The sequence below is a fragment of the Pangasianodon hypophthalmus genome, chromosome 19 (genome assembly GCF_027358585.1).
Source record: "Pangasianodon hypophthalmus isolate fPanHyp1 chromosome 19, fPanHyp1.pri, whole genome shotgun sequence".
NCBI lineage: Eukaryota > Metazoa > Chordata > Actinopteri > Siluriformes > Pangasiidae > Pangasianodon > Pangasianodon hypophthalmus.
This window is the reverse complement of record NC_069728.1, coordinates 17,826,272-17,844,254: the sequence shown is the minus strand read 5'-3', so window position 1 is coordinate 17,844,254 and position 17,983 is coordinate 17,826,272. Positions and strand designations below refer to the sequence as shown.

General features: G+C 41.1%; 1 protein-coding gene across 5 annotated transcripts in view; it reads right to left on the bottom strand.

The window, feature by feature from the left end:
- The window catches only part of syne1a (spectrin repeat containing, nuclear envelope 1a), a 217,340-nt gene that overhangs the window by 73,774 nt on the left and 125,583 nt on the right, over nucleotides 1-17,983 (bottom strand). For all 5 annotated transcript variants that reach the window (XM_034313740.2, XM_034313739.2, XM_053242235.1 and 2 more), the window contains 15 exons: nucleotides 17,261-17,413; nucleotides 16,535-16,702; nucleotides 15,214-15,390; nucleotides 11,158-11,304; nucleotides 10,933-11,058; nucleotides 10,364-10,540; nucleotides 9,076-9,341; nucleotides 6,775-8,944; nucleotides 6,339-6,676; nucleotides 6,048-6,192; nucleotides 5,759-5,971; nucleotides 2,567-3,492; nucleotides 2,217-2,382; nucleotides 1,233-1,388; nucleotides 621-773 (listed from right to left, as the gene is read on the bottom strand). In XM_034313740.2, the coding sequence (XP_034169631.2) occupies nucleotides 621-773; nucleotides 1,233-1,388; nucleotides 2,217-2,382; nucleotides 2,567-3,492; nucleotides 5,759-5,971; nucleotides 6,048-6,192; nucleotides 6,339-6,676; nucleotides 6,775-8,944; nucleotides 9,076-9,341; nucleotides 10,364-10,540; nucleotides 10,933-11,058; nucleotides 11,158-11,304; nucleotides 15,214-15,390; nucleotides 16,535-16,702; nucleotides 17,261-17,413 (5,481 nt within the window). The remainder of the gene's footprint in view (nucleotides 1-620; nucleotides 774-1,232; nucleotides 1,389-2,216; nucleotides 2,383-2,566; nucleotides 3,493-5,758; nucleotides 5,972-6,047; nucleotides 6,193-6,338; nucleotides 6,677-6,774; nucleotides 8,945-9,075; nucleotides 9,342-10,363; nucleotides 10,541-10,932; nucleotides 11,059-11,157; nucleotides 11,305-15,213; nucleotides 15,391-16,534; nucleotides 16,703-17,260; nucleotides 17,414-17,983) is intronic.

Genomic DNA, 17,983 nt, shown 5'->3' with positions numbered 1-17,983 from the left:
GTCAAATCACTTTCTCACTGCAACTGAGTTCACTTGAAAGTGAACAAAAAAGGGTCATTTGATTCCCTTCCTGCAGTTCAGGTGAGTTTGCTTTCAAGTGAACTCGATCACAGTGAGAAAGCAATTCAACTCCAAATTGACTTGATGGATCAAATGAACCTTTTTTGTCTGTTGAGTCAGAGTCAAATCGTGTTCAATTGAAAATGAACTCTGTTGATTCAGAGTCGAATCACTTTCTCACTAAGATCGTGTTCAATTGAAAATGAACTCTGTTGATTCAGAGTCGAATCGCTTTCTCACTACGATCCAGTTCACTTGAAAGCAAACTCAGTTGATTCAGAGTCCACTTGAACTCCACTTGAGTTCACTTGAAAGCGAGCAAAACAAAAAAAGGTTAATTTGATTCATTTCCTGCAATCAAGTCAATTTGGAGTTGAATTGCTTTCTCACTGTGATCGAGCTCACTTGAAAGCAAACTCAACTGAACTGCAGGAAGGGAATCGAATGACCCTTTTTTGTTTTGTCATCTTAGTAAATCAGAACCTCCAAAAATGCACCAAGCGACTCCTTTACCCAAGAGATAAAGTGAAAGGAAGTGTGTGTAGGAGTCAGTGCAGTACCTCCGTCTCCTCTTTGGCCTCGTCTACATCCACACTCTTCTGCTTCAGTTTCACGGAGATGGTGCTGACTTTCTCCGAGATGTCCTTCAGTCTGGCGGTAAAGTCTTCTTTAACGTCTCTGCTGTGCTGCACTTCTCTCTCTCGGCTCTGCACCTGGAATTCATGCATGAAAGGTGGGAAATAACAACAGCGTGTATTGTTTTAGCTAATCACAGTCCCGTAACTGAGTACATAATAATGTTAAAATATTAAATATTAAATCCAGCAAAAAAAAAAAAAATTAGACCATCCTTTCCTCTACTGATTTTATTTTATTTCCAGCATTTCTCCTGTCTCAATGTAGTTAGCAGCTGGTACTTTCATTTTATCGCAAACACTTGCGTAAATTAGGGTGTGTTTCATTTAAATTAGATGTGATGAGATGTGATATGCATATGACGTGAATAAGGAAGTAGTTGGTGGAGCCTGCGTCCAACTCAAATCCATGCTCATGAATCAGACTCGGATGAATTCAAAGTTGATGAATTAGCTTCACGGCTAATCTGAAACACACAGAAGTACTATAAAACAAAGACAAGGAGTGACCGTGTGTCTGTTTGTGCAAGTGTGTACCTGGTCCTCTGCTGAGCCCAGCGCCAGTGTGACCTGTGCCAGCTGGGTGCTGATCTCAGAGGGAACAGTGACATGGAGGTCTTTATATTTCATCTGCTGGCGATCCGCAATCTGCTCCAGAGCCTGCCGCTGAGACTGAACACTGCCGTGAGCCGTCTAGCACACACGAGCGACCACAGACACACAACAAACATTCATCAGAGCTGTCTGGAAATGATTAGGAGAAGAAATGCATCAACACCATTTGTTTCACTACTGTGTGAGGACATGTATTTTGGTACTTGTTGATACCGATACTGAGAGCAAAATGAGTAACTCACAGAATATTTTATTGCGCTCTGTTCATGTTCCCTCAGATTTAAATAGTGGCCATGACAATCAAATATGTGTGTTACTGCACTTATGCTACTAGACACATTCTTTATAATGCTAGGGAGTTTAATCTAATAAAAAAGAAATGCATTAGCTGGCTACATTAGCGACCTTAGACTGAGTCTGGTTGCAGTGGAAGAGAGCGGCTCTTGCTCTAGCGCTTCTATACAGCTGTAAGTAAAGTACATTTTTGTCTTGGCTAGCGGCTGAATGTCAAGAACAACATACTGGGTATTTTCACATCAGTGTTGTCTGTAGACATTTTTCTCACACAGACAGTGTTTGCTGCTAGCAATGAATTCCTCGTGTTGAGTTTTATGTTTAAGATGCAGCTAGATTCAGGTAGCTAGAAAGATGTTCACAGTTTGCAGTCTGCTTTGCTTTAACTGCCATCAATGTTCATGAAAAATGTCAAGATCTCTGTCATTTCGTGTTGGTTGTTTTTTAGCGCAACACAAGGACACTGATATCTGATGTTGGTATCGTAGCATTTTTTTTAACACATATGAGTAAATAAGCATGGTATTGGATGATACTCCATACCATACTCAGTATCGATGCATCCCTAATTAGGACGGACAGGAACGACATGGAGTTTTAATTCCACTTTACCTCCAGGTCAGAGAGCAGGGTGTCCAGGTCAGCTGTCGGGCTGAGCAACAGGCCCTGTGTGTCCTGGATCCAGCCTTTAACGAGTCCCAGCTCCCTCTCCACCTCCTCTCTCTCCAGCAGCTCCACCTGCACCTGCTGCCGGCTCACAAACACTTTCTGTAGCAGGCTGGATTCGGGAGATAAATAAGAGAGATGTGTCATACAGTAAAACACTTCAGGATGTGCAGATGTAATCAATTTCACGTATTATTGTACTGAAACAGTATGACAGAGTGTTTTATTTCTTATGCTTAGTGAACATGCTTTAAATATATCTTAAATGAGCTCAACAGATAACATTATATCAGTACCTCTCATATTTCCCCTGCATTGCTTGAATCTCTTTCAGATAGAAAGCATCTTCATTGCTGGTGTTATTGGCCTGCTTGGTGGGTGTGGCTAGCTGGTTGATAGGTGTGGTTGTTTGGTATTTGGGTGTGGCTGGCTGTGTGATAACCATATCTAAGTGGTTGCTGGGCGTAGTTGGCTGTGTGCTGGGCGTGGCTGTTTGAATGCTAGGTGTGTCTAAGTGGTTGTTGTGTGTGGCTGGCTGTGTATTGGGCACGGTTGATTGTGTACTGGGTGTGGTTATCTGTGTGTTGGGCATGGCTGTTTGAATGCTAGGTGTGTCTAAGTGGTTGTTGTGTGTAGCTGGCTGTGTATTGGGCACGGTTGATTGTGTACTGGGTGTGGTTATCTGTGTGCTGGGCGTGGCTGTTTGAATGCTAGGTGTGTCTAATTGGTTGTTGGGTGTGGCTGGCTGTGTAGTGGGTGTGGTTGATTGTGAACTAGGAGTGGTTAGCTGTGTGCTGGGCGTGGCTGTTTGATCACTAGGCATGTCTATGTGGTTGTTGGGAGGGGCTGTCTGTGTAGTGGGCGTGGTTGATTGGTTGCTGGTTGAGGTTGGCAGCTTGCTTGGCATGGTTGGTTGCTTGATGGGTGTGGTTGGTTGCTTGAGGGGTGTGGCTGACAGCTTGCCAAGCCTGGTTGTTTGGTTGCTGATAGAGCTGGTCTGGTCGCTGGGCATCTTTAGCCCTGCAGCATCAGAGTGGAGGAGCAGGTGGAGGGCGTGGTGTCTGAGGAGTGTCAGGGCGCTGTTCTCTCTCTCCACCTCTCGGCTAAAGGAGTCATGATACTCTAACAGGTTGTGAAGGGCCACGGTGCTGGCTGCTTTCTCCACCACGCTGTCAGGAACTCGGCTGTGCAGGTCCTCTGACACAGACCTCATCTTCTCCAGCTACAGGTAACGATAGGGGGCACAAACTTAGCAGAGTGGTAGCATGGGTAATTATTTTGAAAAATGTAGATTATAACCAGTGAGACTAAAAACACTAAACTGACTCATCTTTAGCTACCACAATGTTATGTAAGCGTATACACTCTCAGAAAAAGCTTATCTTGACCTTCTTTGTCACTTGGGTGGTACCATTATGTTGTGCACCTTTAATGTGTGTCTTTCACCTGGATAGGTAGATGTAGTGTATTTTTAAAAAAAGATTAAAGGTACATAATCTAGTTTTAGAGCAAAGCTTTAAAGGTACACTAAATACAGCTTTTAAAGTAAAAGATTTTTGTACCCTAATGGTACAAAATGTGTATGTTTGAGGGGACCACTCCCTGACATGCAATGATACAGCTTAGTACCCCTTTTTTCTTAAGATTGTTGCTTGTAGGTTGGTTGAAGCCACTTTTCTCTTTCAATGAAAGAGAGCTCTTTCTTGTGGAATCACTGTTTAAGGATATTTGTTCTAGATTTAGCTATAGTTTAACAGCTAGCAACATTTTTTTTAAGCATGTCTAGATCGTAATATCAAGCAGTAAATCGACGTGGCTTTAAATGATGTCTGATTAAAATGTAAAAGTCCTGTAACAGCTCACATAAAATTGCTATATGTGTCAACCGTTTATTCTTAACATTTTCATGTAAATGTTTTCCATTAGATGGCACGTGACGGTTCTGTATCGTCTTCCTCAGACAGGCTGCAACAAATAAACAGGAAAATCATCATCTCACTCGAAATCAACCAGTGAACAAAGGGACACTCTGGGCAGCCTGAAAATAGTTAAACTAATCCTACTGTTCTGAATAACCAGGAACTTTCATTGTTCCAAGTGGCTCTCAGACACATTTTTGACAAAGTAAAAAGTAATAAACCAGCATTTAGGATAGAAAAGTAATATATTCTGTGTTTTATGAACAGTTAATGATGCATTGTGGACGCACAGGGACGTTTCATCTCTAAGGCTTGAAGCATGATTTTATCGGTATAACAACAGCGCACTGATTGCTGTTAATGAGAAAGAAGCTTTGGCACATGGCATTTTGCTCCCTTCTGTGTGTCATAAGGCCATGCAACAGCAATGAGTCATCCTAAGAAGCTGATGTCAAACCCACAGGAGTGGACAAGAGGAGAAAGGGAAAATCTAGCACTGCACTAACACAAAAGACATGCATGGAAATGAACTAAAACTGAATTCATTTGTATGCACACAAATGCAAAATGGTTGATGTACTTGAAGATGCAGCTTACAAACACACACATTAGAATCCACATTTCTTGCCTAATTACATCACTTCCTAAGAAGCAGGCTAAGATTTATGAGCACTGTGGTAGACTGGCAATTTCCACCCTAAACCATGAATAGTGCACTGGAATATTACCAAACATTGCATCATTTCCAAGTCACCAACCATGACCAAGAAGAAAGCTAGGAAAGATGACTGATTCACTGTAGAAATGGATTAAAAATATTGTTTTTTTGTAATTATTGTAATCGCATTATTAAAGAATTTTTTTAAATAACGTCTAGACCACTGGCTTTAAACATAGACACATGCCGTGAAGCTCCAAAACAATGAGGGATAGAAAACCCGAGCAGACAGATTTTTTTTCTTTGCTATGAATTGTAATACGACGTAACACAAAAGCAAGAGAAATGAAAAATAAAAAAGACTAATACAACGATATATAGATGACACAATGGCAAATATTGAAATGACTCTAACAGGAGTCTAGTATATTGCCAGTATATTGCTGCATAAATAGTCTTAGATGTAATAATCACATTAATCACTGGAAATTTAGTTTAATTTAACAATATGGCTTCCATATTAGAGACAGATGGATGGATGGATGGACTTTATTGATCCCTGCGAGGACATTTGGAAAAATTAGAGAAATTTGGGAAATTTTATTATTGGGCAGCGTATAAAATACCACTTGATCCAGCACATGCTATTATTTTGCATTTGACTATTTTTTATCATGCTCAGACGACATATTTGTTACTCGTGCTCATAACTTCACACACGACATTGGTATTCAGACCTCTGGCGTTACTCCGGATTAAAGCACTAAATATTCTGAGGTTATTAAGTCATAAGATCATGCATTATAAAGTGTTATGTGTGAGAATTTATATAGGTTCATGCCAGGCATTATAAGATATTAAGGCGCTCCATTTTTTAGCATTCATTGATAATATGAGCATTGCTATCTTACCTTCTCAATGAAACGTCTCCAGTCATGCACTGTGTCCTTAAGAGCCTTCTCCTGTCCTTTAGCTACACTGGTTAACTGAGTCCATCGCTGGCATAGTGCACAGACTGAATGCGAAACTGCAGCACTGGACACAGACTTCAGCTTAAACTGCTCTGACTGTTCTTTCAGGTTTGTCAGTTTATCCTGACAAGCCTCCAGGTAGAAAACAACATCCTATAAAAACAACAGAATGTATTCGTACACGACTCTAATAACAAAACAAAAAATTCTGAAAGAAAACTGAACAAACCTGGTGAAAACGAAGCTTCTCCTCGGCCTCTTGAAGAGAGCTTGATTTAGCTGTGCTAAACCCAGCCAATCTCCTCTCAAATTCATTCAGTTCACTTATAAGTACTTCTCTATCATTGTTAAATGACATCCACTGAGTTAAACATCTAGAAAAAGACCATCAATACAATATTTAAATTAGAACTATAGCCGAGGCATGAGACACAAAAGGCCACTACTCGACATGTTAGATAAATGCTCACCAATGATACCAATAGACCAGATAAAAGATATAAAAAAAACCAGAAATTACCTGTTTAAGGTTTCTTGGTGACATCTCAGCTGCTCCATGAGCTCAGCACTCCTTTGACAAGTGGTCTCATAGCCTTCTTTGAGTTTAACAATAACATCAGAATCAACAAAGTCCTCCATTTTAGGGAGAATGCCCTCGATATCCTGAATTGCCTTCTTTATGGTTGGTTCCTGGGTCAAAACATGTTTAAGTTCCTCGAGGCGCTCTGTAAGGTCTTCCAATTCTAGTTCCTGGTTCTTCTGCTTTAGGACAGCATCGGCATCTTCAAACCACTGGCAAGTAGACTTCAAGGCACTTTGATACAATTGTAGCAAGGATAGTGCTGACTGCAAGACCACCTGTGGGAAAACAATATATCATCGTGGGTACAGATTAAACATTTAGGAATGCCAGAAATCTAAGATATGAAACGTGTTTTGAATATACACATGCTTGCCTGTTTGGTTGAGAGGGATTCCTGAACCTCGCTTTCCAAGTCTGCAATATCCTTCAAACAGATCTCCATGTCACTGGGGAATGGCTGTTCAGCGGTCTTGTACCTTTGCCTCTCATTTTGGCTTAAAACTTCCAGCAACTGGAGCCTAGATTTAATTTCCCTTTGAAGTGAGACTGCTGATCTGATCTCATCCTGAACAACATTAACATTGATTTCCTGAAGAGTAAACAAACGTCTGAGGTCCTCTCTAACCATCTTGAGCCACACTAAGTTTTCTTTGATCTCAGTCTGGAAGCTAGGCTCACCCCCAACACATGACTTAGCACAATGTTCACATTCTTCTATGCATTTGGAAATGTTTGATTTCAAGGCTTGAAGCTGTGTCTCCTTCATGGAAACCTGAGTCTTAATGGTATTGTGGTCAAAGTGCTGGCTGAACTCCACTATCTGTCCAGATAGACCTTCAGAATAAGAAGTAATCTCATCTAGCTCTTTGGCCAGTTTGTGCAGTTTGGATAATCTCTCCATGGCATTTAACTGCTTCTCAGAATTAAGTTTATCCATTTGCTCCTTGACTGCATTAATGCCACTATCCATTTTTACAATTGTGGCCCTGTAATCATTTAATACATTCAACATACGTTTGAGTTGGTTAACCTTTTCCTTTGTTGCTTGATCAAGTCTGCTATAAAGACTTGCCAGCTGGTCAATGACCTCATGTGTATATGGTTGTCCTGTGCAATGAAAGTCCTGAGTTTTACTCTTCAACTCATTCATTGCCTGGAAAAAGTTTGAAAGGCCTTTCTGGATCTCTTCATAGTCACCATGCAACCTTTCCCCATCTTCAAGACTTCTACTAGTTGATTGTTTCTCTAAGGCATCACATTGCTGCTGAAGTTCCTCCAAAGCTTTGCGTGTCACTTCAGTAAGGGACTCCAATTCCCTGCGTTCCAGAATCACTCGTTGGATCCTGTCTCGCTTTTCTTTGGTTGACAAAAGAATGGCATTGTATTGTTGTGGAAGGCCATTAAGTTTCTCATCCAGGTAGCAGTGATCCACCTCATTTAAGGTGGGAAGAATTTCCTGTCCTGCCCTCTGGACAATAAGTAATAGGTTCTCATATGCTGAGGTATGATCTAAAATCTGCTGGTATTTTGCCAACTGGTTCTGCAGCTCCACATCATTCCTTCTGAGGTCTATTACAGGGAATGTGGCTGCTTCTGCATGTCTCAGCCACTCGCAGATTCTATCCAGGTCTACTTTGAAGTACTTTCGAATAACCAGGGCTCTCTCCAGGTGCTGCAAATGATGTGTGCACCTTTGGAGGGAAGCCTCGAAAGTTCCCTGAAGCTCCTCAAGCCTTTGAAAGGTCTCCACCTTCTCGTCCTCGGTTGTATCCTTTACCAGTTCCCTTCCTTGTGTCCAAAGCGAGGTCAGTTCCACTTGATATGCCCTCAGGCTGCTACATATGTTCTTGCAAATAGACACCTGCTTGGAGAGCTCATCTGGCAAGAGTGCCACATGCTCATCTGTAAGAACTCTCTGCTCTTGCTGTTTGATCCATCCAGCAGCCCTATCCAAGGCCTGGAGGAACTGTGTCCGCTCTGTGAATACTTTACTAAGGCTTTTGCGGTGATGAGCTGCCTTTGAGCCAAGGGATTCTACCTCTGCTTGAACATCCTGCACCAAGGTCTGCAGTCTCCTTTTCTCTATTAGTCCTAGATGAGAATAAAGGCTGTCAGCCTCAGACATTGATTGATTAATGAGCTGCTGCTTGGCTTCTAGCTCTGCACAAAAGCTCAAGTGGTCAAATAAAAAGCTCTGAGCAAGGTCTGGAGGGGGGCTGGTTTTCAGCACGTCAGAAAGAGATGGTCGCTGCACCTCAGCCCACTCTTGGGTTTCCCGTAACAGGTCCTCTAAATGATTCAGGTCTTCAAGGGTTTGAATGGTACCCTGTACCTTCTGTTCAACCTGCATTTCCATTTGGGTCCAGCGTTGCTCCAGGTAACCTACCTGCTCCTTGACAAGGTCCTTGTCCTCGAGACTAAGGCGTGACAGGATTGCATTCTTGTTATCTTTCAAGTCTTCTAACACACACCTCTGGTCCTGAAGATCTATGGAGAGCTTCTTCAAGGCATCTAAACATCCCGCAGTGCTCTCCATATCGCCCCTAAAAATGAATTGACTATTAATCAAGATGGCTAGTTTGGAAAGATTCACTTGACAACCCAAATCAACAGAACTCATGCACTGGTAAATCAATTCAATCAATCTTAACTGTGAAGAAGGTCAGATACATGCCTGGACAGATAATCCCATTCCTTGGACAACTGGTCAAACAGCTCTTCTGCCATGCTGAGGCACTCTTGATAATCCCCACTCCTCTGGAGATCCTCCTCTCTCTGCTCCAACAGCTCTGCAGCCTGCTTTGCAAGCTCTAACCAAGATCTGCGCAGACGACCTATTTCCACCAGCACAGGCGAATCCTGAGATGGCACCAGCCTACCGACACTCTCTCTCAGGCTGGTAAGATCAGCCTGTCTGGCTTGTATCTCCTGGATAAAGTCCTTTATGGTGGAAAATAGAGGACATTATTAGCACACAAGGTTTTTTTTTTTTCCTCCATATGTATGATGGAAATGATGACTTGATGGCATAGTGGGGGGGAGGTTTCAGGATATTGGACATTTCATCTCTCTTCTTGTTGACAGCTCACAATATAACCAGAGGCAAAATATCCTCTATTTTCACACACAATGACCATACCGGCCTGGAGACAGCAATTATGGACACGGACAAATCAATTCACACATCCGTAATTACAGCCAGGCATGGAGTCTGGAGGGTGGTTTTTATTAATATATGAAGTTGCCTGCCAGGATGGTAGTCACAAAAGCCCTTAGATCTTCCAGAAACACAATAAAACCACCAAAGAATAAACAGGAACCATTAGAGAGGGGTATTTACATGGTTCCTAGTGCTCAAACTGACTCATGGATTATGGGGTTGGGGGTCCCCAAATTGTGGTAGAACTCAGGAGGGACTATGGTTTTGGAGGATGAAGTGGGATGGGGGTGGAGAAGATTTCAGACAGCATCAAATAACCGTTTATAGTATTTTACAGTTTTTTTCCAACCAGTAGAGACCACAGATTTTATTTCAAAGAAGGATTTATTATAAATATTTTGCCTTATATTCAAAAGGCTTTATGAAGCATTGATGGATTTCTGCCAATTATAAGAGACAGTACAGGTCTATACAGATTGATATTTCCATCAATCTTCAGGCATAATTTAGTTCAGGGCTGTCTACTGTCTCTATTTATTATTATTGTTATCATTATTATTATTATTATTAGTATTATTATTATTATTATTATTGGCTTGTATTGCTCTATCTAGATTTGAAGCTGATCTGGAAGCCCAAACAAGTCACATTTCCCAGTGTGTCACTGCACAAAAATAATTAAACAGAAAAGACGAACTAACACTCAGTCTATAGTGTAATACTGTTTCTTGTGATGAGAAATTAGTTATAGGTGAATTTATGCATTTTCTGTGTGAATGTTTCTGTGTGAATTAATTCTTACCTGAGCCTGGTCCAGCTGATTCTGAGAGACCTTTGGCTCAAGATCTGCTGGTCTTCTCAGCATGTTCTGCAGAAAGTGTTCAGCTTCTCGGAGACGAGACTCAAGATCAGAACGCAGGCTCTCGATTTCCCTCCAGCTGTCTGCCAGTTCTTGGGATTCGAGCATCCTTTCCTCAACCTAGATTTAAGAAAATTTGTGCAAAAATGATTCATAGCCAGATGTTCAGTTGTTCACCACACATTCACAACAACACCGACGCATCACTCAAATCGTTCTGCGTTAGTTGCTGGTGGGTGTTTATCTTAAGTTACTCCTGGTTGCCATGGCTTCCCAGGAAGCGCCTGGCTAGAGTATAATAGCTAGCTACAGAAAGTATGCAAAACTACCCATTTGACCACAAATCAAACATGTATTAGCTTTAAAAAAAGACATTTTCCTCATTTTGACCACATTCTTGATAAAAAATAAAACTATTTAGAAAGAATGCATCGTTTATAAATTGTAACATTACAGTGCCTCATCGACTACTAGTTTGTTGCAGAATTAAGAGGGAGTGTGAGGTAAAATACCTGGATTTTGACTTGTTGGATATCAGCGGCGGTCTCCTGCACCTTCTCATCCGACAGGTCATAGGTGGAGCAGATCAGCTGCAGGTACGTACTGGCCTGCTCTTGAAGAGCTCGCTCCTGCTTCAGCTGAAGGTCCAGTCCCATCAACATGGTGTTAGTTATACACCACTTTTATTAGATGTATGTTGGAAATAAAATCTAAAACTGCCTCTGTGAAGTGTGTACCTGGATCAGTGCTTCCTCCAGGTAGCGTGGCGTTTGTGCAGGCGGCTGCAGTTCCTCCTGTATGTTGAACAGCCAGGTCTGACACTGCTGCAATGTGTCTCGCAGGCTAACATGCCTCTGCAGCTCTCTGTCCAGACTCTGATACACCTGCACACACAATTCCCAAAAACGACCTCATTCATCATCCTCCTCACTGTGCTGGGAGACGTACGCGAGTGAATTTGATTTGTCAAGAACCATCTGTTTCTTTTGCTTTGAAAGAGTTTTTTTTTCCCCACATGGTGATGGATGTCGGAAATTTTACACATAAGCAACCTCACATTTACATGCCAAGGAAATATGAAAGAATCTGAAGTAGGGGTTGGGCGATATGACAAAAATATCTTATCATGATTCTTGAAGCCCTTTTTTCAATAAAAATACAGTATGTGTCATGATATATAGGTTTGCTTACAAATACAGTAGTGCTGCATTTTAAAAAAATATTCAATGTTTATTATTAATAAACATATTTATGAAGGATATTCGCTGTCCAGTTTGGGTGAGTCTGTGCTAAAGGAGTGGAACTTTAGCCCATCTACCTCAAGGTTCGATGTTTTGTGCATGCTGAGATGATTTTTTGCTCACCACGGTTGTAAAGAGTGATTATATGAGTTACTGTATAATTCCTGGCAGCTCAAACCAATCTGGCCATTTTCCTCCGACCCCTCTTTTCAACACGGCGTTTCCACCCACAGAACTGTCACTCACGCAATGTTTTGTTTTTCGCACCATTCCGTGTAAACTTTAGAGACTGTTGTGTGTGAAAACCAGTTTTGCAGCATTTGACTGAATCTGAGCAGAAAGTATAGCTCTATACACTTCACAATTCCTACTGCTACTTCTATCAGCAGTCACATCATCAATAAACCCCAGTGACCCAGTTCCATTAGCAGCCATACATGCCCACGCCATAACACTGCCTCCACATGTTTGACAGATGATGTGGTACGCTTTGGATCATGAGCGCTTCCTTTCCTCCACAGTGTTCTTAACTTGGCTAGATGTTGTGAAGGAGTTTTTCTTCAACAAGGTAAGAATTCTGCAATCATCCACTTTAGTTGTCTTCCGTGGTCTTCCAGGCCTTTTGGTGTTGCTGAGCTCGCCAGTGCATTCCTTCTTTTTAAAAAATTGTGATTTGCCATTCCTAATGTTTCTGCTATCTCTCTGATAGGTCTGTTTTGTTTTTTTCAGCCTAATGATGGCCTCCTTCACTTGCATCGACACTTCTTTGGACCGCATATTGAGAGTTCCCATGAACAGCTACCAAATGCAAATTCAACACTTGGAATCAACTCCAGACCTTTTATCTCCTCAATTTGCCATGAAATAACGATTACACAGGCCACACCTGCCCATGAAACTGCTTATCAGTCAATTGTCCCATTACTTTTGAGCCTGTGAAAATGGAGGGACTCTGTAAAAAATGGCTGTAATTCCTAAGTGGTTAATGCAATATTTGGTTAAACCCCTTCAAATAAAGCTGAAAGTTTACACTTCAATCTCATCTTGCTTCATCCATCCAAATCCATTGTGGTGGTGTACAGAGGCAAAATTACAAAAATTGTGTCACTGTCTAAATTCTTATGGACTGTAGAGTCCTGGGATACTGTTTAATTTAAAAATTTAAACTTAAAAATTTTTTTTTTTTTTGTAAATTTAATTTTAATTTAAAATTAATGTTTAATTTAAAAATTTACAAAGATACAATTTAAAAAATAAAAAACTGCATTTGCAGTTCATTTGCACTCACTGTAATTATTATTATTGGGGTGCCAATAATTTGTTTTTGAAAGAAAATTGTATTCAGAAAGGTAAGCAGTTTCTGCCCTTTGTCTGAGTGGAAGATTTGAATAATTGTGCATAGTGTTTATTGTATACAATCCTTTTGGAGTTTTGGAGTTGACACAGTTCTTAGACAGATTTTATTCTGAGTAAGCGTTTAGTAAAACAGCATAAACAGAGCTGAGAGTGATAAACTGGGTCAGGGCCATGTTGATGAGTGTGAGAGAAAAGCCAATGTTGATTGACGTTCCTGATTGTAAAGCCTCAGCGGGAGGGTGAGCAGTGACAGCAGTGACAGCAGTGACGGCGGCGGTTTGGCACACGGGGAGCGTTGGCAGTTTACTCAGTCTGCCGCTGAATGGCCAGACTGCAAGGTGGTGGGATTTACGGTCAGGCAGACGGGCGAGGCAGAGGCTGGAGGGAGATTACGTTAGGTTGGGGGTATTAGTGAAAATAGAAAGCTGTGGAACGTGTGAGCTGGACTGGGTGGCAGAGTGTCGCATTAACCTGGCACATTAAATATGCATATGCGGTTGGAGGTCTTAGAGAAAATCAGGTGGCCTCTTTTACAGAAATAGGACAGGATTTGAGAAGCTTCTGATGGAGAGCCAGTGCTTATTTAGTTTGGGGACAAAACGTGTGAACTGGCACGGTGCAATATTATTCATCAGTGATTTGAAAAATAATAATCTCAATGTCACTGTCACAAATAAAATGAAATAAGAGTAGAAAAAACAAAGTATACAGCAGAATAAAAGGAATGTTTCTACTATTCTCTGTTATCTTCTTTATGACTATTTGTCCTTTATTTTTCCCCTTTATTCTATCACATCTATTAATTCTGATTCAAGTATTCTTCATCTCTGCTGATTCATGCGAGTAAATGATTTCGACTGTTAAATTGCAGTGAAATTGAAGACAGCTCAGTCGGCTGGAATCACAGAGGAAATTAAAATGAAATGTGATATGTCAGTGAAGTGTATATCATGTCATATTTGATGGGCGATACAAGAGGACGCTCTCGGCCTGGTTTAAATGAAATAATGCCCGTTGTAAAATTGCCATTCTACTACTTCATCTAATGTTGTTTCACAATATCACCACTATCAATATTTCAATTTTATCTATTTAGATTTATACACCATGATGCCATTAAGAAATCTGGTTTCTAACTAAAACTCGTACACAAAGATAGGATTGCGCAATATGAGCTCAAGTGAAGAGAACCGTTGTCTGACAGTTTGATGTAATCACAATATTTACAGGTTTGTGCTGTAAATATACTTAAAAATCAGTGGAACATCATCTGAGGCCAATCATAGATATGGCACTGTTAATTAATTAATAGTATTGTCCCTTTAAAGTGCACTTTTTTTTGCAGAGATGATGTGCACGTGTTAATCTGTGACACTGCTTATATGGAGGAGTGAATTTTTTATGGATAAAAATAATAATGAACTCTAAGTGAGCAGATGAATGCTCGGTCAGGTTATACTTCAAACCAGAAGTGCAAACTGAATTAAGAAATAAACTGATATTATTCATTTGACAAAAACAAAATAGGGAATTGAAGCATGATAAATAAAAAACCTCCCATCCTGTGCACACATTATAATTTCACAAGCTCGATTTAGTGTCGTGTGGCTTCATTAATTTGTGCAAACAACATAAAAATGAAATGCAAAATAATAGTACATGTCGGATGAAGTGATAAATAATGACAGTGGAAGCCATTTTGTTCAAATGAACCAAAGATGCAGTGATTAATGTGATCATTACAGCTAGGACTATTCATGCAGCAATATACTAGACTCCTTTTAGATTTATTCCAAATTATAGCAAAGAAAAAATATTCTATCCCTGATTGATTTTTGCTTTTAAAGGAGAGTGCTTGTGCTTAAAGGTGATGGTGTAGATGTTATTGAAAATCCCGTCTCAGATGGCAAACCTCTGAGGTGTGAACTACACACAGGTGACTTTAATAATCCGAATGCAGATCTCAGAAAATCAACTTGAGGAGGTGAGTAACCCGACTCTGAATACGTGGAACTTTGAACTAACCTACTGAAATAACGTTTATAATCAAGTCACTGATTCTGAATATGTGATTCAGGAAATCTTGGGATTTGAGGGAATTGTGTGTAAGTGGACAGAGTGATGTCACCACACGGTGTCTAAGTGAGATCTGGTGGTGTGTTGGCTCGGTGCTGGCCCGCTGGCAGGGACACTCACGCGCTGTGCCGTGCTGCAGATGGCCGAGTAGCTGTCTCGTGCTCCCTGCAGGTGGCTCTGGATCTGCTGGCGAAGGCGAGCCTGGAGGCGCTCGCTGCAGCCAGACGTCAGCTCGTCTCCTCTCTCCTTCAGTCCCGCCAGACGCTCCTCAAAGCCCGCAATCTCCTCCATGATGGCCTGGGAATTACCAGTAAACATCAGCGCACACACACGCACACACACACACACACACACACATGCACACATCTGTCCACATGGCTCATTTAAACAGATATTCAGAATACACGGAAAATGCATTATATTGCTCTCCCGTCGACTGCGCAGCATTAATCACGCAAATGTTAATGCTACGAGATTTCCGACAGGAAGTGAGAATCTCACTGAGAAAAATGGCTCCGTGTCTGGAGCTCTGCTAGCTTGCAAGATATTGTGCTGTGTTCAGTGCTGAAATGTAAGTCCATTTTGTGCTTTATAAAGTCCCCTGAGCATTTCAACCCTGCTTACTGAACATTAAAGAAACATGCTGGATATTTATCCAGACGCCTGAGCAGCTCTGGGTCCTGAATAAGGTGTGAGACAGAATGTGAGACAGATAAACAAAGAGGCAGACGGATAGAGAGTCAGACAGACAGGCAGAAAGACAGACAGACAGAGAGAGAGAGACAGTCAGTCAGAAATACACATATACAGACAGATAGACAAACAGGCAGAGAGAGAGAGAGAGAGAGAGAGAGAGAGAGAGCGTGACAAACAGAAAGGGAGGCCAACAGACACACAGAAAGACAAACAAAGAGACAAAGAGATATATAGACAGAAAGACTTAAAGGACAAACACAGAGACAGACAGAAAGACCAAGACACAGACACAGAGACACAGACAAACAGACAGAAAGCAGTCAGACAAAGAGACAGACAGAGAAAGAGACAGACAAAGAGAAATAGAGACAGACAGTCAGACAGATAGCAGATAAAGAGACAGACAGATGTGGCCCTGTGAGGACTTCACTAACAGCAGCATTTCAGTTAAACATGATGAGACTGTAGACTGTAAACCGACACGCTGGTGTTAATCATTCTAAAGATTATATACTAACACATACTAACACATACTAACACACTCATGGGGCAGACTACAGCTGCACAGCGCCCCCTAATGTACAAAAATCTACAGCAACTTCCTCACGTGAGCTTGTGTGGTCCTGCACTGTGCAAAACAATTACACCTTTATACAAATGTTACACCTCCTTTCACTGTGTGTGTGTGTGTGTGTGTGTGTGTGTGTGTGTCCATCTTAGCATCTGTACGACTATAAGTGATCACCTTGTGTCTGGCCAGCTGTTGTGTGGCTGCCTCCAGCCCACCGCCCGGAGTGGGGTCAGGGGTCACCATCCGGCTGGACATCTGCAGCAGCCACCGTTCCACTTCCTGGAGTTCGGTGTGATACTCTTCCTGTTTCTTTACATGAGCCTCCAGCTTCTGCACCTGAGTCTGAAGAAACAGTGACATAAACGTAAAATGTAGTTACGCCAAAAATTTAAAATTTTTTCATCACTGTGGAAAAACTGTCTACACTATGCTACAAATTCATGATTTTTTAAAAAACATTTTATTTATTTTTACCTTCACATCCAAATTAAGATGTCACTGTTGCCATAGCAACTTATTTAAATACCACATATACTCTGGTTGTTACAGTGTTTTGTCACTGTTATAAGCTTTACTACGTCACTGTGGTATTTTTTTAACATCCCATGTTTGCACTGAGTGCCGAGACACTCTTCTTTAGAAATCTGTCACGGCACGTTATGTCACGTCATCATTACATCACTCTGTTATAACAGCAGTACAACTGTCACTCGACTCAGCTGTTATTTCAACTTGACAGTCTTTGACAGCTGATGCCTGTAGGAATAAGCCTTTATAAATGCGTATGCTCACGTAGGTTTACGTCAGCTGTCACGAAAGGCTTATGTAGCGTTATGAACACTGCAGTTAAGTGAAGCGTATCTGTTGTTTTCTCTCTGCCTGTGTGTGAGCTTGCCTCACCCTAGCGGTGTTACACAGCTCCCGATAGTCGCTCTGCAATCTGTCCATGTTCTCCGTGACGGAGGGGGAGTGGAGGAGAGACAGCAGGGTTTTCCCTTTCTCCATCATGGCACTCAGAGCAGAGTCCCGGGACAGCAGAGACTGCTCCAACACCTGAACACACGGCACGTTATGGCATCGCATTAATCACTACGCACTCAAGGTCATAGTTATAATGAACCATAAACACATTCATATCACGTTGTAATGCATTCATAAGACGTTCAACACGTCGTTATAATCATTCATGAAAAGGCTTTTCATTATATAGCTATCATTATGAATTGTTAGCATGATAAGACTGACCTGAAAGCAAATTTTTCAATACATGTATATGATATGTTATTATTAGTGTTCATAACACATTATAACACCAAAACCGAAGAAACCAAGCACCTTTGTACAAAGCATCACAAGACTGGATGTCTGAATTTTTCTTTTCATCAACGCTTTTTATAAAGGCCATATGTATAAATGACCTATGAATACATTCATAACATGTGATAACACATTCAGAAGGTTTTCTCAATACACACTGTTATATTTATGTAAAAGAATCTCAGTTTTAGAGCAAATGTTTATAATGTATCATGTTATCAATCCAACTAAGCTATCTGTAAAGTGTAAAGCATTTTCATCAAGAATTATAATAAAGTGTATAATGCCCTATGAACACATTATAAC